This window comes from Physella acuta, unplaced genomic scaffold (genome assembly GCF_028476545.2).
Source record: "Physella acuta isolate Inbredline_101_S28 unplaced genomic scaffold, ASM2847654v3 ptg000991l, whole genome shotgun sequence".
Classification (NCBI taxonomy): Eukaryota; Metazoa; Mollusca; class Gastropoda; family Physidae; genus Physella; species Physella acuta.
In genome coordinates, this window is record NW_026732508.1 from 266,090 (window position 1) to 291,313 (window position 25,224).

The 25,224-nt window shown below is 35.3% G+C and overlaps 2 protein-coding genes and 1 non-coding gene across 3 annotated transcripts; 1 reads left to right on the forward strand and 2 right to left on the reverse strand.

The window, feature by feature from the left end:
• The first annotated feature begins 630 nt into the window (after positions 1–630).
• LOC131954362 (peptidyl-prolyl cis-trans isomerase H-like) lies at positions 631–3,520 on the forward strand. The gene is made up of 7 exons (XM_059317983.1): positions 631–735; positions 1,447–1,511; positions 1,981–2,049; positions 2,168–2,210; positions 2,468–2,563; positions 2,833–2,920; positions 3,287–3,520. Exons 1-7 carry the CDS (start codon positions 682–684, stop codon positions 3,394–3,396), a joined length of 525 nt encoding a protein of 174 aa, XP_059173966.1. The 5' UTR covers positions 631–681; the 3' UTR covers positions 3,397–3,520.
• An 890-nt stretch (positions 3,521–4,410) lies between these two features.
• Positions 4,411–10,365, reverse strand: LOC131954370 (thiamine pyrophosphokinase 1-like). The gene is made up of 7 exons (XM_059317996.1): positions 10,189–10,365; positions 9,524–9,595; positions 9,132–9,274; positions 8,647–8,736; positions 8,326–8,472; positions 7,735–7,846; positions 4,411–6,070 (listed from the first exon to the last, which is right to left on the reverse strand). Exons 1-7 carry the CDS (start codon positions 10,229–10,231, stop codon positions 5,952–5,954), a joined length of 726 nt encoding a protein of 241 aa, XP_059173979.1. The 5' UTR covers positions 10,232–10,365; the 3' UTR covers positions 4,411–5,951.
• Positions 10,366–11,664: 1,299 nt separating this feature from the next.
• Trnae-uuc (transfer RNA glutamic acid (anticodon UUC)) lies at positions 11,665–11,736 on the reverse strand. Its single transcript has one exon. It is a non-coding gene; the product is annotated as a tRNA-Glu (tRNA).
• Positions 11,737–25,224: the final 13,488 nt, after the last annotated feature.

A 25,224-nucleotide genomic window follows, 5' to 3' on the forward strand; every position in this document is an offset into this window, starting at 1 on the left:
AACTTTAGATTTGCACACACCTCGTATATTTTTTTTATATTTATAAAGCAAAAATGCAGCTAAAATGAAATTTTAATTTGTTTTTCCAACCATTTTGGCGCCCCCCAAAGGTCGGCGCCCGGGGACATATGTACCCCCCTTCCCCCCCCCCCCCCCTTCGCTACGCCTCTGTCTCCTATTACTAAATTCAATAATTAAGAAGATAACAAGATTAAAAACTAACGATTACTCATAAAGGCATATATATATATATATATATATATATATATATATATATATATATATATATATATATATATTATAATGCAAACAAATTGTAAAGTTTAGCTTAATTAAAGAAAGACTACTCTGCTTTTAAAATGAAGCTTTATAAAGATGAATTGCTACCCTTACAGTTCTTTATCCGATACATCAAATAAGTCGAAAGAGTGTTAGATCTAGATCTATATCTGTTATATAATATATAATGTCTGATTTGTTTTATTTATAGGTGTCGATTGATTTCGATGAAAGAAATTCATTATTCATAAATTATAACAGTGGTTATCTTGTTATCACGAAATATCTTTTGTCCAAATTAAAAAAAAAACCAAACAGGTGTTTTTGGCCAGTTAACGTTTGAATCTGGTATTTAAAGAAATATTTTCAAAATCTAGATCTAGTTTCGTTCTCTACATCAACATGACACAACATCCAAATCCGATAGTTTTCTTTGATATAGCGATTGGAAGCACTGTAAGGAACTTTTTTTTGGAAATTTTAGCTCGATACTATAATGCTAGAATCTAGATCTTTATTTCTAGAACAAATCGCCAAATGTTTGTCTCGAACGCAGATTGAGCCCCTAAATTAAATTTACTTGTGACTTGTGATGTGATAGGTGGTGAGAGTGCCATCATTATCAAATTAAAATTATTAATTATCATCATTCATTTTTCATGATGAATCAATAATTTATGTCAATCAATGATGATGATCATCATGCTCATCAATCAGTACACTCAGTACACTGACTGAGTCTTACTCTTACTCACTCATCACACTCAGACTAAAAAAAAAAACAATTTTAAAAAGGCTGAAGTCACTTTCCCTTTAGTAGTTAATTAAGTTATTAGTATTTTTTTTAGGCCTACTCTTTTCCGTTTTTTTTCTTTTTTGATTCAAATTTATTTAGTATTTAGAAGCTGATTTGGACTATATTTCAATTCGACCCTTGGGTACGGCCCTGGTTCGACTTAATTAATTATATAATGTAATATTCATATGCTCATTAAAATAAATGTAGATCTAGATCTAGGTGCCAATGGGTTGTTCATCCAAAATGACCATGCATAGGCAGGAGGTCTAAACTTCCTTTTTGTTTTTGGGTAATAACCGGATGACTCCTTTATCATTTTTTTTTGGTTATTGTTTATTGAATTTCATAACTCTGAACAAAAATTTCAGGCTGCTGGTAGAATCAAATTTGAATTGTTTTCCGATGTAGTCCCAAAGACAGCAGAGAATTTCAGGTAATTTTTGTTTAATACATATCTCCTCAAAAAATGTCATGTTTTAAAAATACAGTCCTTTTTCTGTTAGAGCTTTTTAATGTTTTTTTCCACCCCTTTTCAAAATTTTAAGTAACAGCTTTCAATATTTTCTAATGATATATATGTTGATGGTGATTTATTTCTCTAAGAGGATATTAAGGTTTAGAATAGCTATGTTTGCTGGAGTAATGTTCCCATAAATCTACAACTGTGATGAATCAAAAATCACTTAATGGATTAAAATTAATATAAATCTCTGTTCCAGAAATATTATATCATATCTAGTTATAATACAGTGTTAATCTCTATAAATATATCCTTTCTGGCTATATTACAATGTAAATCTCTATTCCAGAAATATATATATTTTTCTGATTGCTTCTATGTTTCAGACAACTTTACAAATTTCTACTCCAGAAATATCATATTTTTTCTGGTTATTTTTCAGACAACTGTGTACAGGAGAGTACAGAAAAGATGGAAAGCCACTTGGTTATAAAGGTTCCATATTCCACAGGTAAAGAAGTAAAATCTAATTAGATGTATTTTCTTAATGTGTGGTTTCTACGTAACATAAACAAACACAATTCACTGGTGGTTGATGATAATTTTTATACTTGCGAACTGTTTTTCAGAGTCATTAAAGATTTCATGGTTCAAGGTGGTGACTTTGTAAATGTAAGTTTTCCTTTTTAAAATGAAAATAGTAAAATTTTAAATATTATTATATACTATCTGTAACAATTATATTTTTACACAATTTTAAAATCTAACATTCATTTTTATGGTTTTTAATGGATTTTGAATTAATTGCAGCATTATTTCTTCTGTTTTTTTTTTATTTAAGTTTTGGTGACATTAATAATTCTAAAGTTGAGGTAATGTGTTGTAAAGTTTGTTTTTTACTAAGATGACATAGTTGAGTATACTGACAGGGTGATGGCACAGGTATGACGAGTATATACGCTGGTCGGCCGTTTGCTGATGAAAATTTTAAAAGAAAACACGAGTGTGCTGGTGTGTTGTCTATGGTGAGTTTTTCTTTAATAAATTTATTATAACCTAACATGTTTTTACTTCTGCTATTATATACAGCAATTATTATTTTGTTATAATAGTGAAAAAAATTGCTTTAAACTGTTGTTGAAATATTTAATAAATCTGAAAAATTAAAAAGGGAAATAAGTCTAAATTATGTTGTAACTACATATGTTCTCTACCATAGAAGATAGTTTTAACATGTTTTCTTTCACTTGGTAAATATTTAGCAATATTTATCTTAATGTATCTCTTGTGGTAGGCTAACAGTGGCAGAGATACAAATGGCTGCCAGTTTTTTATCACCTGTGCAAAGTGTGAGTTCCTGGATGGGAAACATGTTGTCTTTGGTAAGTGTGGGACAGCATCAGCTGCAGTCAAGGTTAATTAAAGTTAGTTTTAACATTCCTATCACTTCCTACCTTTATAACTTTAATCATCATGTATATCCATTCTGGTCCCTTGATGCTCAATACATGAAGACATTCAGCTGATGTAGTATATGAAGGGAATGTGTGATTTACATTCCACATATGAATAATATATACAGTGTACTCACTTATAAATGGTGTGTTTAATTTGTCTTGGTAACTAAATAAATTAATATCTGGTATAAAGTGTATAAGGATTTAAAAGATTTTGTTGTCATTAACACACAAAAAACATTATATTGTATTTTATTTTATAACAATTGTTTGTGTCCTATGAAATTTCAGGTAAGGTAATAGATGGTCATCTTGTGTTGAGGAAAATTGAGAATGTTCCTGTTGGGCCTAACAATAAACCAAAAATTCCTGTGACAATATCGGAATGTGGGGAAATGTAGCACTACATCATCAATTTTTTTTTATTTAAAAAAAAAAATCATCAATCTCACATGTTCACATTAAGTCATGTTTATTTTGTAAAATATATGTTGGTGTACAACTTTTATAAACTTTTTGTTTGTTTCGGTTTTTTTTAAAAATTGTTATGACGCAATTTTCGTTACAAGTGATCTATCCCATAACCCAGGAAGAGTTGTTGAATTTTTCATAATGCTTTGCCATCTTTCTCTGTCAACTGCTGCTTATATTCATTCAGAAATCAGCATCCCAGTCCATTCCTTGAGGAATGTTCCTATTTGTATAGGTGTATATTTGGTTGAATTTTTTTAAATGAAGGCCTGTTGTCAACCATGAAACGGTATGTTAAAATCCTAATGATGTCTCTGTTTCCCTGACCTTCTCCCACCTTGCACAGTCACCAAATGACTGTCTTTGATGTCCATGGAACCAAGTGTACAGTTGTCCTTTTCCATGTCTGAATACAGCTGTGTCCTTCCATCGAGGTGGCTCGCCTTCGCCATGAGCATGTGGTTGTTGTAGTTTCTCTAGGAAATCTTCCAACCTGACTGGTGACCTTTAACAGTAAGGGCCCAGTGTGCTAAGTGGTAACATCATTTCTTCTCCTCCCCCTCCCCCCATGGTTTGGTGTACTAACTTAAATGTTTTGCCGGGACATGTCACTTTACAGTCACCTGTGAGAGATTTAGAGGATAGGAGGGGGAACAGTGAGGCCAATCACCTGGAGGTGTGGCTTGCTGGACATCATTTATACAACCACTTACCAGGGTCCCCTATAGTGATATGTTTATTATTAGGATAATAATTATTATAGATCATATTCAAAATAACATCATGTAAACAGTGTTGTATCCTTTCAGGGCTGAATTAGGATTTTAAGATAGTTTCATAGTTGACAATAGGTCTGTTGCCTTCATTTAAAAAAGAAATTCAAACAAAAATACACATATACTAAATAGGAACATTCACAACACAAAATATCAAGATTTCTTAATTTTTATTTGTAATATTAATTCAGTCAAACATAAATTTAATCCAAATCTGTTTAGTAATTTGTAAAGTATTACAAATAACTTGTTGTGTACAGATCTTATAAAAGTAGCATGCTTTTTCTCCTGGAATATAATGGCATGCAGTTTTGTCTCTTACCTGGTCAATCAGTATCTACTCACAGGTAGATCTCATTAATATTATTCAGAATAAGATCGCACACATGCGTCACATTTTAAAATGTTTCAAAATGATCAGTGGAATGGAAGTCACAACATGAAAAGGGCAGTTTTAATCAATGTTAAACAGCCGATTGTAACAGAGATTATAGTCAGAGTGAAAAAGGCACTTAATAAATATCAAGAATAGTCATGTCATCTTTCCAGAAGAAAATTTTCACTTGGTAAAAGAACACAGGAATACATCTATTTCAAATTCTTTCAGATGTTTGAGGGTATGCTATAATGAGAATGGCTTCATCATTCATTAAAATCAATTTTGATAGTATGTGGATTATGTTAAAACTGTATTGCCTCAGTATAATTAAATACAAATGTCATTAAAATATTGCTTTATAAAATAATGTCACAGTAACACAAATCTTTGGTATGTAAAGGATTAGAAGAAAATCTTAAAACTTAGATTGACATGATGTTGTCAACATGGTACATAAAATATCACAAACATTTTTTATTAAATGCAAACAACATATAGAAATACATTAATGTAAAAAAAAAATGATGAATCACAAATATTGATAGGTATCTTTGCTGATTATTAGGTTATAATGAAAATTATATTAAAAAAAGAGCTTTTAAGATTTGATGGTTCATAATGATTACAGGCGAAGTATAGTTCAATCTGTTTATGTGATCTTAGCATGAAGAGATTATTATGATCAGCTGCCTCTACCTGACTTGAATTATGTTCTCATCTGAGTTGGCAGGACTTACTGATGTCCTATAGACATAGGAATGTCACACACTCAATATTTACAGTTGTCAGGACTTAGTGCCATCCTAAAACCTCAAAACTTTCAGTTAAGCGGTCAGATGCTCAATGGTGTTACATACTATTTAGGGATATTCAACACAAAAGCAGTGTGTAATTGAGATTTTTTTTCATTGGTCTCACTGTTAAATTGCTTGTAAAATTATAAACTTACACCTTGGTAAATCTAATTAGGAAAGAATTAAGAATTATGAAAACAAAAATGTTCTTTCTTTGGTAAAAAAATAATACATCAACTTGATCATTTTATCCACAACATAAGACTAAAATTAAATTAAATTTAAAAAAAAAATTCTTTTATAAAAACTTTAAAATTGAAAACTGGATCTTTGTTTACCCTCACTATCAGGGTAATGATTAAGTTTTATTTTCTTTAAAAAAATATAGATTAGATTTTACAATCTGATTTAATTTTACAGAAAAAAGGATAAAAATAAAATGCTTAGTTAAAACAGAGTAATAAAAAAACTTTCCTAAATATTGTTCTGAATATTCCTTCTTTGTCTTCGCACACACATGCAAAAAAACAAACAACTTATAAATCTTTGTATCCCATGAGCCAAAGCAATGGCTGGTCTGTTGTTACAGTGACAATGCTGTCTGCCAGAGTATTTGATGTGCTGATCAGCTCGCCAAAACTCATTTTATCATTGGCTAGATCAAAATAAAATAAAAAACTACAAAAAAAGTGTATAAACAAGTTTTCATATGCACTAAAAACAACTATGTTTCTATAATAATAGTACACTATATGATATTATTATAATCAGAATCAAATATGTGATAAAGTTTTAAGAAGTCGGTTTAGCAAAATAAGGCAAAAAAATTAAAACCATCTTGTTAAATTATATAACTCTAACACTGATAACAAATACAGTTGTACTAATCAATGGGAAATAACTCTTAATTCAACTTCGACTTAATTTTAACTAAACCAAATCAATGTTGTGACAGCTATATCCAAACAAATATTAAAAAAAAAAGACTATGTATAAAAAAATTGCGCACTTTTACATACATTTATTATATAACCATAGCTGAGTAATTAGAAATACAAAGTGCTTGCTGTTTCCACAATGCTATTCGCCAAAAATTATTTTGTATGGACCATGAGTTAGCGTACACTTTTGTTTAAGGGAACCGGGCACAAATGAAAACCAGCTGTCATCCTAGTTATTCCTAATCCCATTTTTTTCCAATCAAGTTCTTCATTTTATTCAGCATCTGCTGGCTGCTGTATAGACTTGCTCTGCCAGAAACTTGTTGTTATTGGCTGTGGTGTGTTTGGGTGCTGAGTGGTTTGATCATTCAACAAAGCCATTCTGAACTTTAGATGACTAGCGCAGGAGAATCAGCAGATTCATTTGGCCAGGCATTTTTCAAGATGAGACTGCCACATAGAGACATCAATTGAACAAGTAATTGCTGCCACAACATATTGAATTTGCTGATCAGATAAGTCTATTCCATATATGCTTGGGTTATACATCAGTACAAAAATGGGACATCTTTGGCAAAAACATATTCTTTTGTCCCACTACCCACCAAAAACTCTGGGTTAGAATTAATTTTATAGATGAATGGTCATAATCACTATATTTACATGTAGTCTTACATAAGCAGTCATAGATATGAAGGTTAATAATGCATGAGGCCCATAATAGATACACCAGTACATACTCTTCAAAAGTGATTACATCGTGGTGCTTAGCCATTTGTGCAGCTCAAACAAATTAACCAAGTTTGTAGAAGTCATTAGAACCAACTGGCTTTGAACTTTGAGTTAAAATCTTTTGTGATACGATTAATATAACCATTAATTTTAATCAACGTGTTGATTATCTCAAGAGTAATAAATTTTAAAAAATAATCTTTAAGGACTATAAATCAATCCTATCCCTTAAGATCATTTTATTGTCAATATTGGTAAGTTCATCAGTCCGTTCCATATCACCATCATTATCAGAAAGGTAGAAACAAACATGGAAAAGGTCAGCTGTCAGTAAAGCAGAAGCAGCCAGAATGATGTGGGAGTAGTCGCACTGAACAGAGTATGATGAAGAGGTGTGGTTGCGTCCTTGTGCTCCACAAGTTGTCCACAGGATTGATGATGATCATCATCAGCAGACACTTCATCATTAAGAATACTATCAGATGTGTGACTTTAAGATGTCACAATCGTAGCAATTGAGGTCCATCAAAGTTATTTAAAATAAGATAAGTAAAAATAAAATTATATGTGGGTAAATGCATGCAATAGTAAAATGTACTAATTACAATGTTTACGTTGTACAAGGAAATAGCAAAGAGGTACCTACTGAGATTGTACTTCAACCCTGTGGTTGTAACATTCAAAGCTGGCTGACCAATGGGGACTAAACCACACCAATCTCCTTCCAGCCCAGTGTCACAGTGTAAAGTATGTTCACCCTGACGGACATTGGTAAAAATGTTAATTACAAATAAATGAACCACTATCTAACAAGCCACTTCCTCGTGTATCTGGAGATTAAAAGCTTAAGTTTTAAAATGCTTTACGTGAAAGGTAATCTTGGAGTACTATAAAAAATAATTATAATACAGATAGTAGTAAGAAACAATCATCACAAAAGTGATTCATTATTTTGTTTATTACAAGTTAATGAACCTATATAATAAATACTGACCTCTACTAAAGAAGACTAATACACTATACATTTCTCTATAATAGTGTTATAAACTAATGAAATCTATTTCACCTGATACTTAATTAAAATTTATTTGGGTAAACATTAATAAATACAAATAAACTACCAGAACCCAACTTTTATACTGAACTGTGAATTATCTTTAAAGCCAATCCTTTTTAAATTTAAAGACATGCCAGCCTGTATGAATTGTTAAGAGATTAAAAGTACAAAAATGCTAACCTTGTCCAAGAGAAGAGCCAGTGAAGAATCTGATAACAAAAGCAGGGGAACTTGTGCTAAACTAAATGCTGTGTACAGTGTGTTGATGTTGGCCAACGTGTGATCCATCCTTCCTCCAAATGCACCAATAGCTACAACCATCTCAATCTGACGCAGACAAAAATATTAAAATTACGCCTTAACTTAAGTATTTAGCTTATCAATAGAATTTTTGTCGTAGTGAATACCAGTTTAATAAGAAACAAACAAGAAGCAGCATCAGTAATCCATTTTTACTTAACCAAAAATACGTCTTCAGTTAGTTTAAATAATAAATCTTACAGTTTTCTGATCAACTCTCTCAGTGACAACTCTCAAGCATTTAGTAAAATCAGTTTCATCTTGATCGGGAGTTGATATTATGTCAACATTCTGAAAGAAACCAATATCTCTAGGTTGGTTGTCTAGAGCAAATTCATGTACTAATATCACAACAAAATGTGTTTATTTTTTTACTTAATGAAAAAATATAATCTGGAAGTGATACAAGATTTAAACTATTTGAAAGAAATATACAATATTTTAAATCACACTAAAACAACATATTCTGATACTTTATATCTGATGATAAATTAAACAAAACCATCAAATTTTTTTACAATATAGTTTATACAGCTTTTCATCCTGATTCTAAACATTAAACTTGTAACATAACTACTATTAATACCATAAAATACAGCATCATCATAAAATTCTTTATTAACTATAACTCCTTTCTACTTCAGTCCAGGGCCTATCTATTTGAGCACACGGTGATTTACAGGTACCTTATTCTTGTAGTACTCTAGTACAGCAGGGCTGGCTGAGTCAAAGTCACCAGTGATAACATTTGGTAAATATTCATCTTTCTGGTCACAAAAACTTTTGTGGAGCCGATTCACACCTCCGTCAGTCACTGCTGTAAAAGCACCTGTAAAATACACAAAAACAACAAACAAATCTGTCATGTGTTGACATTAGGAATGTTTTTATGTGTTCAAGTTCAAGGACACAAGAAGACAGCTGAAAATAGCAAATGTGTCCAGCATGAATAAAACCAATGTAATAATTAATAAAGCTGGATGAAAAATTATCCTTTAAATAGAAAATAGAGTAGACTTAAACTGAAAGTTAAATACATAAATAGGCCTAAGTCTTTTTCTAAATATTGCATACATACTCTTTTTCCATAAATGTGTAAGAAGAGGTACATCAATTGGTCTGTTAAGAATTATTAGAGCTATCTTGGGCCCTAAAATTAAAAGTGGAAGGCATGTGTTAGGCCAATAAATTCAATTTGTCATTCTTGAACTGACTGAACATAAATACTATATTATAATTATATGCCTAAAAAAATATTATATTAATTAGAGGCTAACATTGATAAGTTAAAGTAAAGTTAAATACTAAATAGTTAAGTTCAGTTAAATTAAAATAAGAATGGTTGAGAATAGTAATGAATAATTAATAAATTTTTTTTAAATTAAGTGATAGTTTAGTAATTTTACTTTAGTTAGTCAGAGTTCAGCTCATAAAACATCATCATAGACATAGTAGTGAGTTATTAGTTAGAGTTAGACTTGTTAGAGTGTGTTGTTGTGTTAGACTCAGACGACTCAGTCAGTGTCAGTGTGGGGGTGTAGTCTCAGACTGTCAGTGTCAGTGTAAGTTAAGTATTTAATTTAAGTAAGTACTAAGTAGTTTAGTAAGTAGTAGATCTAGTAGTAGAGTGTGGACTGGAGTTGTGGGTCGTACGTACTAACTACTAACTACGTCGATAACGTAGGCTGTCGTAGGTAGGCCTAGTTAAAGAGGTAATTAATTTAATTAAATACAAAAAAATACCTGCGCCTGGGAGCAAACAGGTAAGTGGACGAAAGACATGCATATCAATAACAAAACGAATGCGTAAAAAAACAATATTCTTTAGGTAGAATCTATAATTATAAATTAAGTCTAGTGGACACTTGTGGTGGATCTTCGAAAAGAAATTGTTTTGGTACAAAAATAATCGTCAACATTAGCCAGATACCATAATTAATAATATTGCCAAATACTCTGTAGAACTACGACTTGTGTTCTAGATTTAGATAAGTTGACTTAAAAAACAACACTTTTTTTCTTTTTGACAATTAAGCTAGTGCGGTAATATATTTCTATCTTAAAATTAAGAATAATTTAATTTTAGAGATTGAAATTCCTAAATTATTATTATTGCTTGGTGAGCTAGACAATCTACGTTTTAATTTCATCACCAATCTGCCGATATGGCATGATGGTTTACGGGCATTCCCATTTCTCTTCTTCCGTATTGTTAAAAAGATAACTGATCTTTTTACTCATTCTATTTTTAAAAAAGAACAGAATAATAATTATAGTCTAGATCTAATTGAATGCCCTCTATTATTTAAGAGATATTTGCTCGTTATTTATCAGATTGAAAAATATATTTCCACACTTGTGTCGTTTTTTGTAAACCTCTGACGTCTAAAATCTAATTCTAAATCTAAGCTAAAGCTTTTATTTATTATTTTAATTTTATCTTTTCAAAACTTAAGATCTTGGGTGTAGCTAATGGAGGCGAGCGAGTTGACGAGATTCCGTCCCCAATGTTGTTGACATGGAATAAAAACGTGCTTTTTAGATTTAGACCGTAAAAAAAAATAAAAACTTAAGCCTAAAATTAATTTAGAAATTTTATATTTTTAGAATAAATGCTATAAAAGTTGCAAATCCAGAGAACTTGAAAATAATTTGTTGAGTTTAAGGTTACATTTCTATTTATTTTCATCAAGCCTAAGTTATAACCGGATGTTTCACTTTCGTAAGACAAATATTGATTAGCTGTACAGTAACTTAGTGATCGATAACTATTTGTTTACAAAACTTTGCAGATCAAGTTTTTAAATAACCATGCAAATTTAAAACCCCATGACCTAGTTTTCTATTTTTAGCTTACAATGTGTACAATAAAATCAATGGCGGCCTATCCAATAGCAGGATGCCATTGTTTATGTCGCCATTACACGTGAAAACCAAATTGTTTTTGCTTTTTTTTTAATTTTTATTTAGTTACCGAAAATATTATAAACATCAAATACGTCCAATCTTTAGTAAAGTCCGAAAAAAACCAGATAGACAGGATTTTATAACCATATTAATTGTAACTACGCTGTGCATGATTTTTAAATGAATTTATACACCTCTCAAATACCTTTGAGACTTTTCTCGCTGGTGTCCATTATTGTAGAAGCAGGAACGAGATCGGCTATTATCTGATTTCATATAGTTAGTGAAATTTTTTAAAATGTAAAAATTTAGTTCCCATACCGGGAATCGAACCCGGGCCGCCTGGGTGAAAGCCAGGAATCCTAACCACTAGACCATATGGGAGACACACTAAATGTAGAGCTTTAATGATCAGACACATGCATTTAAGTAAGGTCTAAAGATTGTTGTAAATGAATGCTAGTGATAAATATTTTGTGATTGAAATACCATTTCTCCCCCGCCTATAATGGACACCAACTATATCTACCTAGATTTTAGAAATAAGTTATAGTTATAACAACACTGCAAATATTTAGACAAATTAGTTTTTAACTAAAGGGAGACTAACATGAGACAGGTAAAAAGTTACATAGTTCTCTACCTTGAATCGTAATCATTATTTAATCATTTTTTCAAAGATGTCATGTTTAGGCTACATACTGTTTGCGGCAGAATTTTTATAAGTTTATCAAATATATTTACTTCAACCTATTTAAATGTTTGTGAAGGTTCTAATTTAATGTGAAGGAAACAGTTTCCATGTCTACATGGCTTTCTTTTTTTAAAATCAGCGTAGAAAACTAAGCAGGCCCTAAAAGTAAGGCAACGTTCATTAAAACTTTTGCTGGGGTTTCAAAATTATTTGGTTTTGAACGTAGGCCTATATCAGGGGTCGGCAACCTTTTGAGACGAAAGAGCCAAAAGTTACAATTTAGATCTACATAATTTTCCAGTTTTTAAAGAGCCACTAACATTTTTATTTCAATATCTGGTATTTGATTTGGATTAGGCAAATAAGTTTAATTTTTTAATTTAAAATAAGTAGCTTTAAATGTGAAATAATATTTATTCATATAAAAACATACACATGTTTCGCACAAAACATATTAAATTATTTTAGCTAGCTCTGATATGATATAGATTCTACTTAGTTATAAAAAAAACAACTATAGGACTATTTCAATCCACTTTAGAAGCTCTTAACTTTTTTTTTCTTTACGGACATCATCGGCCCAGGAGGTGTCTCCCATTAGCCAGGCAGGCCTCAACACGGCTAACTTCGACTAACTGGCTTGGATGGATATCGGTTTGATTACCGTGTATCGGTCACTTCTGTCCTTATCTTCCACCCACAGAGCCCAGTGTTAACTCGTACTCCACAGTCCAGTACCCGGCTCAACCGTAGGAAGCTAATAGCTAAAAACTACGTCACTCAGATCAAATTAATGATTACTAACAGATAGGTAAATGCATTCTGAATAAAATAACATTCTCCATTAAACGATATTCGAAAAAGTCGGCTGTGGGGCTGGGCTTGGTGCCCAAGCGGCTGTCAGCTGTCCGAATACTCTCTACTCCCACCTATTCTCATTGTTCGCTGATTAGTGTTTTTATTATGTTTAAACTCGTGTTTCATTACAGTATATAATTTGTTATGGGTTTTGAAAATAAAATAATACAATAATTTCTAATATTTGTGCATGGAGCTGGAGAGCGGCATCTTGACATCAAAAGAGCCGCATGCGGCTCGCGAGCCGCATGTTGCCTACCCCTGGCCTATATATGTCAATCTAGCATTTTATGGAAATAACATTAATGGCAACATGCATTAATAGGCTATATCTTCCAATTTTTGACAATTTTACCTCCTCTCCGTCACACATCGTCACAAAAAGCCACCCCCCCCCAAATGACGTCACACATCAGCTACACCCCCCCCCCCTCCTTGACGGCCTGTATATGGACTGCACTAGTCAGAAGTCAACTTTAATTGACGGTCTGTATATGGACTGCACTAGTCAGAAGTCAACTTTCATTGACGGCCTGTATATGGACTGCATTAGTCAGAAGTCAACTTTCATTGACGGCCTGTATATGGACTGCACTAGTCAGAAGTCAACTTTCATTGACGGCCTGTATATGGACTGCACTAGTCAGAAGTCAACTTTCATTGACGGCCTGTATATGGACTGTACTAGTCAGAAGTCAACTTTCATTGACGGCCTGTATATGCTGTACTATTCAGAAGTCAACTTTAATTGACCGTCTTTACATGGACTGTGCCAGACAGAAATCAACTTTACTACCAAGAGTCACAGGCGCATACCATCCAGCTGAGAAGACGTGCAGGATCCTGCAAGAAAAAGGACAATTATTTTTCTACTAACCGGATTATGGTCAGTGTTTCTTCCAGAGTTTTTTTTTTTGGGGGGGGGGGGGGGGCACTGAAATTTTCGGGAGGGGGCGGAAACTGTTAAAAGTATGTATTTTCTATATAAAATTTCATTTCGTCGTGGATGGTGGCCTCTCTCCGGGGTGGGGGGGGGGGCGAAGAGATGCCTGGAAGAAAGACTGATTATGATATGTACCTTTTACATTCTTCATATGAGTGGGTCGGAAGAACAAGCTCCCCCTCTTACAATACAGCTAGACTCTACTCCTCCCCCCCCTGTCAATTATCCATATATTATGTGCAAACACGCTCACAAAAATAAAATAAAGTGGATTAGGTTATTCCCCCTGGCGATTACAAACGTGCCAATAATCTTAAGGTAATCTACGGGTTAGAGTTATCGCTGGGCTAGGGCTAAGTCTAGGATACGGGGAAATGTTAGGATTAGGCCGAGGGTTAGTAAATACGAGTGTGGCTTGGCTTTGATTTAGGTATTGGGTTAGGTCTAGGGATGTTAGGACATTTTCTACAGAGAATAATCTTCTCAATATTTTGCCAGTTACCCTTTATAGAACAGCAAGACAAAGTCGGACATTCTATAAAAATGTGAATCTTCAGTGAAAGGTAGGTAAAGTGGGTAAAGAATTTCAAGGTTAATATTACCATTATACATTACTTAGCATTCATTACAAAGAAAGAGAATTCGATATAAGCCTACCAAATTTATTTTTTTTTTATCAGAAGGCGTTGTAGACTAAAACGTGGGACCCACTGGCTACAAAATTGTTGAAAACATGATAAGACCATTCACGCATGACGTATTCACCTAGTTATATAAGTTGAAAAACACAATCTATTTTTAATATCGCTACGACGCTAGTTCTGTCGCACTCATTGAAAAATAGGTCACTAACGGTCAAAATAAAAACAACCAAGGAGTAGCCAATTCCTACGTATAAACAAAATAAGAGAGTATTTTTTTAACGGAAGTACGAGTTTACAATAGGCCCACTCCTATTATCTCAAAACAGACGAACATTGTGATCATTGTCATCCGATGATTCAACAACTGATGAACAGTGTTTCTTTCAGGCGTCTTTTCGGGGGGGGGGGGGGGAGAGAGAGAGAGAAACCGCCCACCTCCATTCCCCGCAGTGTTTCTTCCAGACTTTTTTCTCCGGAAGGGGGGGGGGGGGGCACTTGAAATTTTCGGGGAAGGGGGCGGTAGACTTTCTTCGGGGGGGGGGGGGCGGACACTGTTAAAAGTATATATTTTCTATATAAATTATCTAAATTTCATTTCGTTCGGGGGGGGGGGGGCGGTAAAAGAGAAGAGATGCCTGGAAGAAACTCTGATTCCCCGAATGAAATTGAATTTATATAGAAAAATATATATACTTTTACACCTGTCTGCCCCCCCCCCTCCCAATCGGAAAATCCCCCTGCCCCTCTAAAAAAAAAACCAAAAGTCTGAAAGAAACACTGCCCATGTAAGAATCTGAGTTAGAAATATACACGGTATTGATTATTATTATGATGATAGCCTCGCTGAAAAGAAACGTGACCTTTAATCTTCACTGAGATTCCACCTGCGTGTCTACAGTAGCCTTATTTGGTGCGCCCAGTAACTCTATATTTGCTTAGATTAGTCGTGTAGTAAGGTAGTTTTTTTTTACACATTACAAGCCTGCTGTACACATTTCGTTTTATAGATATTAGAAGCATATGTGTATGCGATGAATGAGCGTTTTATAATTATAATTTCAAACAAAACAGAGAATTTTTCTTTATTTTTTAAAGCTCACCCTAACATAGGAACATCACTATAGTACCTTGATTCGTCACTGATCAAACATAGCCTGGCCGGCATTAGAGCCCTGGCTAACAAAGTCTTCCACACGTTAGGCTAACCTACTTTACTATGAGTTCAGGGATCTTCACAAATTACACAACACAGAAATAGGCATTTTGACTAACCGCATTACCCTTTACCGGGTTATTAGCATATATTTTCTTAGACCACCACCTAATTAGTATATGAAGTTTCTTGAACCCCCCCCCCCCCCCACACACACACACCTTTTTCTACAAAAAAAAAAAAAAAAAAAAAAAAAAAAAACAGCGTGAATATTTGGTAATTTTAAAAGATTTTGCAACTAAATAAAGGTAATCACATCATCTTGTGTTAAAATTGCTTGTTACGTCTTTACTTTAATTAAGTTAAATAACCTTTTTTGGTGCCCTGTCAAAACGGCCCGGGACAAATCGGCCCCGTCAAAACGGCCCCGTTAATACGACCCCGTCAAATCGACTCCCGACAAACCGACCCCGTCAAAATAGCCCCGTCAAAAGGGCCCCGACTTATTGGCTCCCGTCAAATGGGCTCCCGTCATATTGACTTGCGACATATAGGCTCCCGACAAATGGGCTCCCGATATTTAGGCTCCCGACAAATGGACTCCCGACATATTAACCCCTGACAAATAGGCTCAGGACATATTGGCTCCCGACAAAGCGGCTCCCGACATATTGGCTCCCGACATAAGGGCTCAAGACAAATGGGCTCCCGGCAAATGGGCTCACGACATTTTGGCTACCGACAAATGGGCTCCCGACATATTGGCTCCCGGCAATTGGGCTCCCGACATATTGGCTTTTGACAAAATGACTCCCGACATATTGGCTCCAGAAAAATGAATATGACCACTATTGGCATAAAAGTAACCATTGTGTCCTACCTCCAATACCACCATAACCTCTTTTTAATGCCCGAATGAAATTATTTTTTCATGAATTAACATTAATTCACAAACAAATCGAGCCCTTAACAGCTAAATTCCACCAATTCTAAAGTTTTGATAATGTTTAATTTACAACATAAAAGATATGTTGCTTAAAAGCGAGCACAGAAGTGTAAATGTATGATATACATGATGTTAACATGATAACAGCATTTTGTTTTGATAACCTACAAGCACAGTGGCGTAGCGAGGTCGGGTGTCACCCGGTGCTGCACTTAATGGTGTCACCCCCCCCCCCCCCCAGGGGACAAACTTTCAAGTTTTCGATTTGCACCTCCCCCCCCCCCCCCAAACTTTCGATTTGCACCCCACCCCCTCAACTTTTTCTCTATATATTTTGCTATTTTTTTGCCTTTGTGTCGCCCCCCCCCTAAATGGTGTCACCCGGTGCGGTCCGCACCCCCGCCCCCCCCCCCTCGCTACGCCCCTGTACAAGCATATTGCAGTTAGGAAGGTACAGCGTGGACCCTTCTCCCCACACAATGAGTTGGAACAGCCTATAACCGACTCAATTATGGATGTCATAGATAGATGGCCCTTAAATTAAAACTATAGTTTATAATAGATAAACTAATATAAAAATAAGGCCTGCCGAACAAGAGATGCATACGTTGTATTACATAAGAGTGTTGGATAAGCTAACTCTAAAGAATATTGATGAAGGGGTCCCACTGGCAGATGTCATATTCAATGAGACCGCTTTGCCGGGAGACTTAGTCTCTACAGAAACGGTATTGTCAGTGCAGTGGCGTAGCTAGGATTTTTGGGCCCCTATGCAAAAATTATCAGTGGGCCCCTTCGTCAGCCGTTAGGCCAGTGGCGTCGCTAGGTCGAGTCTCACCCGGTGCGGCACTTCGTATTGTCACCCCCCTCCCAGGAAACAAAGCATATATATATATATATATATATATATATATATATATATATATATATATATATATATATATATATATATATATATATATATATATATATATATATATATATATATATATATATATATATATATATATATATATATATATATATATATATATATATATATATATATATATATATATATATATATATATATATATATATATATATATACATATATATATATATATATATGTATGTGTGTGTGTGTCGGCCTACATAGGCCTAAAATTTATATATATGCCACATACTGGTACACGTACGTGTTTAAGCTTTAATCACTGCTGACTTTATAGTAACGATGTTTATCTACAGTCTGTTTATAATACAGTTGGATGTAGCATTGTTTTCTTTATAGTTTACGTTTACGTCGTGGTGTAACACCCCCCCCCCCCCCCTCTTGATAAAATTTGCGATTTGTACTTAGAAGACTATTTAACTTTAACTAATGGATCTGGAAAATGGCATTTCATTCTATAAATTTTACAATTTTTTGCCTTTGGTGTCACCCCCCCCCCCCCTAAATGGTGTCACCCGTTGCGGTCCGCACCCCCCGCCTCGCCTTCGCTACGCCTCTGCGTTAGGCTACAGAGGAGTTAAACGAAGAGATCAACTTCTACTTACGATGGATATTTTTTAATATATAAATATTCTGAAGGCAACATTTTGTATTTCATATGTCCTGATTTTGTATTTATACTATATTATTATGCTTGCCTACTACTGCTAAAAAGTTTATTTATATGCTGATTCTCTCAATGTCTTGCACGACAAAGTGATATAGCCTGTAGTGTTATTATAACGATTGGGCTCTGTTTGACCCACAAACACTGAATCCCACTGCCGAAACGGTGGGGGGGGGGGGGGCTTTTTGGAACTTTTAACCTTTTTCTTTTTTAAAATTATTTATATGTAACAAATATTAAAATTCCATTGTAAAAGTTTTAATTTTTTATGAGGGAAAAGGGCCCCTATGTGCCTTGAGCCCCCATGCCTTGCTTACGCTAGCTTTACGGTAGCTACGCCACTGTGTCAGTGGTCCTTTTGTCTGGAGCCAAATTGACAGGAGCCTTTTTGTCGGGAGCCAAAATGACGCTAGCCAATTTGTCGGGAGTCGTAATGACGGGGGCCGTTTTGTGGAGAAACTAAATGGCGGGAGCCTATTTGTCGGGAGTCGTAATGACGGGGGCCGTTTTGTGGAAAAAACTAAATGACGGGAGACTATATGTCGGGAGCCAAAATGACGGGAGCCTATTTGTCAGGAGCCTTATTGACTGGAGCCCTTTTGTCGGGAGCCTATATAACGGGAGCCTATTTGTCGGTAGCCTAAATGACGGGAGCCTATTTGTCGGGAGCCTATATGACGGGGTCCATATGTCGCTGGCCCTTTTGACGGGGCCGATTTGACGGGGTCGTTTTGACGGGGTCGTTTTGTCGGGGTCGTTTTGACGGGGCCGTTTCGTCATTGGCCGAATTGACGCCGCACGCCTTTTTTTGGTTTCCAAATGTTGAAGGTCGGCGTAGTCGGGTTGGTTAAGCTCATTGTGATGGGGGGTTTCATATATATTATATAATTATATCTTTTCGATATCTTTTCTATATTCTGATCTGCTACTATTCATACGACAACTATTATACTTGTGAGTAGGACGGGAATCACTCTTATGTTCCGCAGACACTAATTAACAAACGTCAACCACTTCGTTTATGAAAAGAACACTAACTTTATTAATACACACTTATTTGCACAATATCAAAGAATACATCCGTCTCCTACCATTACTAACCCCCAACTCACGTTACTGCCGCGGTCTACGTCATTGGTACATTGTCGTGTCATGCTCACGTCACATTCGCGCCACAAATATTGTATTCAACATGCGCACAATACTCTCGCACCAAATCGTCTACCGTCAAGTTCGCACCGTCCTTTGTAACCTCTACTAGTCGTCTAATTCTTTATATCTACGCTATGACATCTCCTCCCCCCCTACAATTAAAAAAAACTAATACTATTAGTTTTTTTTTCTGTCTTCTTAGTCAATCATCGTATAAATACATAGTCATAGCGTCATCAATGACTGAATTACATTAACATTTCAATAGCAACAATTCCAGCATTCACATTTTCAAAAAAACAAACGACAACAATGTCATGCCGCATCTTGAACTGCCAGTAGAGAACTTTATCATCTGTATTGAAAAATTTACAAAATAAACGTCAGTCAATTTATTCTTTATCTTCGGTAAAGACTGTTCCACAAAAGTTTATCATCTGTGTAGACAAATTTACAAAATATACGTCACTCAATGAATCTTTATCTTCGGTAGAGACAGTTCCACAAAAGTTTATCATCTGTGTAGACAGTTTTCCCTGTTATACTTGACGTCTAAATGTTCCCTTGAGCTTTATAAACACAAAACTTGGCAACACTGTGACTGAAAAACAAATATTTATAAGCTGAAGTTGCCGTTACGACTTGATCGAAAATTGACCGCGACCGTGCGTAAGGCTTTTGTTAGCTGGTTATGGTGACCCTTCTTGCCGTTACGACTTGGTCGGAAATTGACCGCGACCATGCGCAAGGCTTCAGTAATCTGGTTAGGATGACCCATCTCAAATTAATTTGGTTCCTCTAGATGTGTTACTTGACGTGATCCTTCGGACGTGTCCTTGACGATGTGTTTCATATGTTCACGTTCATGATGTATTGGTCGTTTGACCGCTGCATTTAAGCTGGGCATCAGTGCGTAGCATTCACGAAGATGACGTCAGATTCTGAGAAAATATGAGCGGACATGTCGTCTTAAACATATGCCAGCTAAGCGTTTTTGTGCCCGTCGGACAAATAACCTTCCTCTTTTAAAGAAAAACCCACCAAATTTTGATATGCTGGTTATTTGTCCACGACACACTACATAATAATAATAGTAACTACATTATTATAATTATCAACAAAATACCAACTACATTACTAAATCATTAACTACACACGACTAGCATTAAAATAGAAAGAGATCTACTACACACAAAGAAAAGACATGTGTGTTGTATTGTGTGTCACATATCTGTAGTGCAGGAGCAGCTCTCTGCCTGTGACTGTAGACTGTACATAACCAAATAAATTATCATTCAACCTCTTGTGGCCACTGTAATACTTTCTTTACTTAATGGCTATAATGGAGCAGCTCTCATTATACCACATTATGACAACATCTTCTTCTTGCAACATCAAAGTTGACACATTGTTTCACGCCGATATTTTAAGACGACTTAGATTTGTACCATTATAGGTGGCTGTTCGATAACTTGAGTTTTATTTCACTTCATACTTGTTTAGTCATTATTCAAAATCGTTCGTAAGGAAGTGGTCAAAGTGGCATTTCTAACTATCATGAAATTAATGTACCGCAGGATGATTGGTTGGGCTTGGATGGTCAACCTGCGGTCTTTGTTCATGTCGGCGGTTACTACTTGATGCAACCCCAGCGAGTCCTGACTTTCTGAATAGCGATATGGGTGTATCAGTACTATGTATGTCTTGTACTTGTTTTACGGTTGTTTCGTTAGGCTCTATGGTTTCTTGTACTGGTGATATCAACTGACTTAGTGCTGACCAGGAATAACAGTATACCCAGAGGCGTAGCTAGGGGAGGGCGGGGAGGGCGGCCGCCCCGGGCGCCGACCCTAGGGGGGCGCCAAAAGGGGTAGAAAATTATTTCAAAAGCTCATTTAAAGCTGCAGTTTTGAATTATAAACAGCCAAAGTAAAGAAATTTAACGGCTGAGAGCCTTTGCATACTGATTTAACTGTTTTCTACCTTGATTGTGTAACTGTAAAACGTGTATCCTTAAGAAACAGTGACCGGAAAACCGCTTTCCAGCTTTCCTAGATGTGGGAGGGGGCGCTTATTCGAAGACTAAAATCTTAAAGATATCACACCGGATTAAGGAATAAATAACCGATATCACTCAGGAAAGAAACCCATTGTACTAAAGCGTATTTTACGATTGTGTGACATTAAAAAAAGAGTTAGTGACGTTTAAAATCCGCTATACCATTTTTGTCCAACTTCATTGTGATTGATCAGATACTTTAACTTGATTGCATTACATCTTACCGTGATCACTTCATTAAAGATAAATAATTATCACGGATTCTTGTATCGCTATCCGATAAGTAAAATAGCAGACTGTCGGAGAGGGTGGTGGAAAGCGACACTCTACTTTGCCAAAATTTTAAGAGAGAAGAAAATTGGTATATTGTAATGAATAGATCATTTTTTAATTCCTTTTTTCATAACACTTTGCTCAACCTAACTGATAACTTGAAATTATAATATAGGCCTACTATTATCGAAGTTGTTCTAAAGACACGACCAAAAGTAGACCAAATAAGTTTGCACCTACTACAAAATACACTCTAAAGCAGTGGTTCTTAACTTTTTGGAGGTACCGAACCCCACCAGTTTCATATGCACGTTCACCGAACCCTTCTTAATAGTTGTATCGTTCACACAGATAAAATCGTGAATCACTTCCGCGGAGACCCTGAGACTGAATTACCGAACATCTTGGGTTTGATGGAACCCACTGTTCTAAACTCTTTTGATTTTCTTCTTTTTATTCTTTTCGGCTTCATAAGGAACATAGGCGTAATCAACACTCTGTCAACTCACTTGATTTTTATGAAGATCGAACCCTAATAATCCAGCTTCCCCTTCTCTATTTCGAACGATTTCCTTCAGAACTTATTTAGTCTTTTTCTCTTCCTCTTTCCCCATGGACTTCACACAAGCACCTGCATAGGGGTGTTATTTTTTGTCTTTCTCATATTGTGTCCTAACCAGCACCTTTTCATTCTCAACTGTCTTTAACCTAGCTCCGAGCTATACCGTAAAAGATACATTATATTTAGCTTAGAATGTTAATACGCATTTTATCGCTGCTGATTCTAATCTGAACGTCATGAGCGTCAGCTAATATCATTAAACCGGTTATTACAGCTACTTCAACCAGTACAATTTGTTCTGCATTTGTTGTTGACTGTGTGCGAGAAGGCAGCGCACATCTGATAAATCCAAGACTTCGAGCTGTTGTGTCCGTTGGATTCCAGTTTGTTTTCTCTAGCTTGTTTCATTATACAATCAACCAGTCAACGAAATACCCATATCATATTCCAATGTGAACAATAATTTGCTATTGTATGTCAATTGTATGATCTTAATCTAACAAACTTATAATCGAAATATATACTATATCATAAAAGAGACTATTCCAAAGAAAAAAAAAACATAAAAAGACTGTCATAAAAGAATTAGCACCTGCTAATTATTTTTTTCTGACATTACTAATCATCATTTTTTAAGGATAATGTATCTTAAGGGGTAAAGTTTTAGGGAACGACAATCATACAGCTAATTATTAATTTTTTTCCGGACTGTCGCACACACACATACACACATACACACACACACACACACACACACACATATATATATATATATATATATATATATATATATATATATATATATATATATAGGGGGGGGGCGCCAAACTAAAAGTTCGCCCCGGGCGCCGGAAAGGGTCGCTACGCCTCTGAGTATACCTTCTCGCCGATTACATTCTTCTTAACGTATTCTTCACTTTCATTGTTTACTTCTTTCTCTAACCTAAGTAATCTATCACTAAGTTCATCGTTTTGTTTTCTCAGATTGAGAACAACTGCGCCAATTTCTGTAATTCTTTTGGAGAAATCTTCTATCACTGAGTTCATGTCTACCATCAAATTGTTCATTCTATTCGGTGGATCACACATGTTTCTGTCCACTGGTTCACCAGATGAATGTGTTTCGGGCTGATGGCTTCTTACTTGTGTTCTATGATTCATGCCATTCTCAACTTGAAATTGTTTGACACCTCTGATGTTGCCTAGGATCAGATCATGTGGACCATATCTAAAAACAACTGCTTCTACTGTTCTTGTTGCTGATGGCGTGCTAATCTGGATTATAGCTGTTGGCCAAACATATGTTATGCCTCGTGAACTCTGGACATGTTGTGTTCTGCCTGTGTATTGATGTCGTCTAACAAAGTAGCTTCTAACAGCTATTGTTGAGCATCGTGTGTCCCTTATGGCCCGCGCGAATCTGTTGTTAATCTTGGCTGTAAATGTTTCTTTCATGTTGCTGGCTTCACTAAAAGATCTCAGGTTGCATTATTACGCTATATCGTGTTATTAGTATATATTTTCTTAGACCATCACCTAATTAGTATGTGAAGTTTCATCACCCCCCCCCCCTCCCCCACCTTTTTTTCTCTAAAAAAAAAAAAGACAGCGTGAATATTTGGTAATTTTAAAAGATTGTGCTACTAAATAAAGGTAATCACATCATCTTGTGGAAAAATTGCTTGTTACGTCTTTATTTAATTCAGCTGAATAATCTCTTTTTTTTTGTTTCCAAATGTTGAAGGTCGGCGTAGTCGGGTTGGTTAAGCTCATGGTTGCTGAACCGAAAAGTCCCGAGTTCGACTACTCCAAAATCAGCTGCTCCCAAATAGAAAATGCTGAAATCGGAGTCATAGGCCTATAATGTGTTGACACATATCACATAATTGTGTTTGAGGGAATCCCTTTCAACACTAAAGTTACGATCAAAGAAGGAGAAGTTTCTAAATGTTAATACGCTGTCAAACTATTAACCAACCGATAATATGATAGGTTTTTTTTCTTGGATTTTTTATAATTTAAGAAAAAAACAAAACATCATCAAAGGCAGTATTGTAGTTCAACTGCCCCTTCCCCCATGAATTATTTTCTTTACAAACAAAAAAACCGGATAAACTAGCAGTTTCCTTTACGCATCGGAGACACGGCTAATGCCCCCCCCCCCCCCACCCCCCCCCCCCAACGAAACACGTCCACAGCCCCTATCCCCCCCCCCCCACTCAGAAAAAAAAAATTCTATAGAAAAAGTAGACAAAATATATACTTTAATAGTGTCTTCCCCTCCCCCCCCCCCCCCCGGCCGTTTCAGGTTCCCACCAAAAAAGCTTGAGATAATCCCGTAAAACTATAACAATATACACATATTTAGCCAATTTTGAAATTCTGTGTAAATGAATTATAGCAAAACATGTTTGAAATACTACTGATTCTGTTACTCACTGTTACCATTCGCTGTTGTTCAATGTTACTCACTGTTACCATTCGCTGTTGTTCAATGTTACTCACTGTTACCATTCGCTGTTACTCACTGTTACCATTCGCTGTTACTCACTGTTACCATTCGCTGTTACTCACTGTTACCATTCGCTGTTACTCACTGTTACTATTCGATTTGAAATGCTGATTCTGTTACTCACTGTTACTCACTGTTACCATTCGCTGTTACTCACTGTTACTCACTGTTACCATTCGCTGTTACTCACTGTTACTCACCGTTACCATTCGCTGTTACTCACTGTTACCATTCGCTGTTACTCACTGTTACTATTCGATTTGAAATGCTGATTCTGTTACTCGCTGTTACCATTCGTTTGATTTGAAAAACTAAATAATTTTGTTAACAGTGTTTCTTCAGACTTTTTTACTCGGGGGGGGGGGTAGACTTTTTTCTGTGGAGCCTCCCCCCCCCCCCACGAAGAGATGCCTGGAAGAAACTCTGTTATAGTTACCATTAGTTTTATTTGAAACACTGATTCTGTTAATGTTAC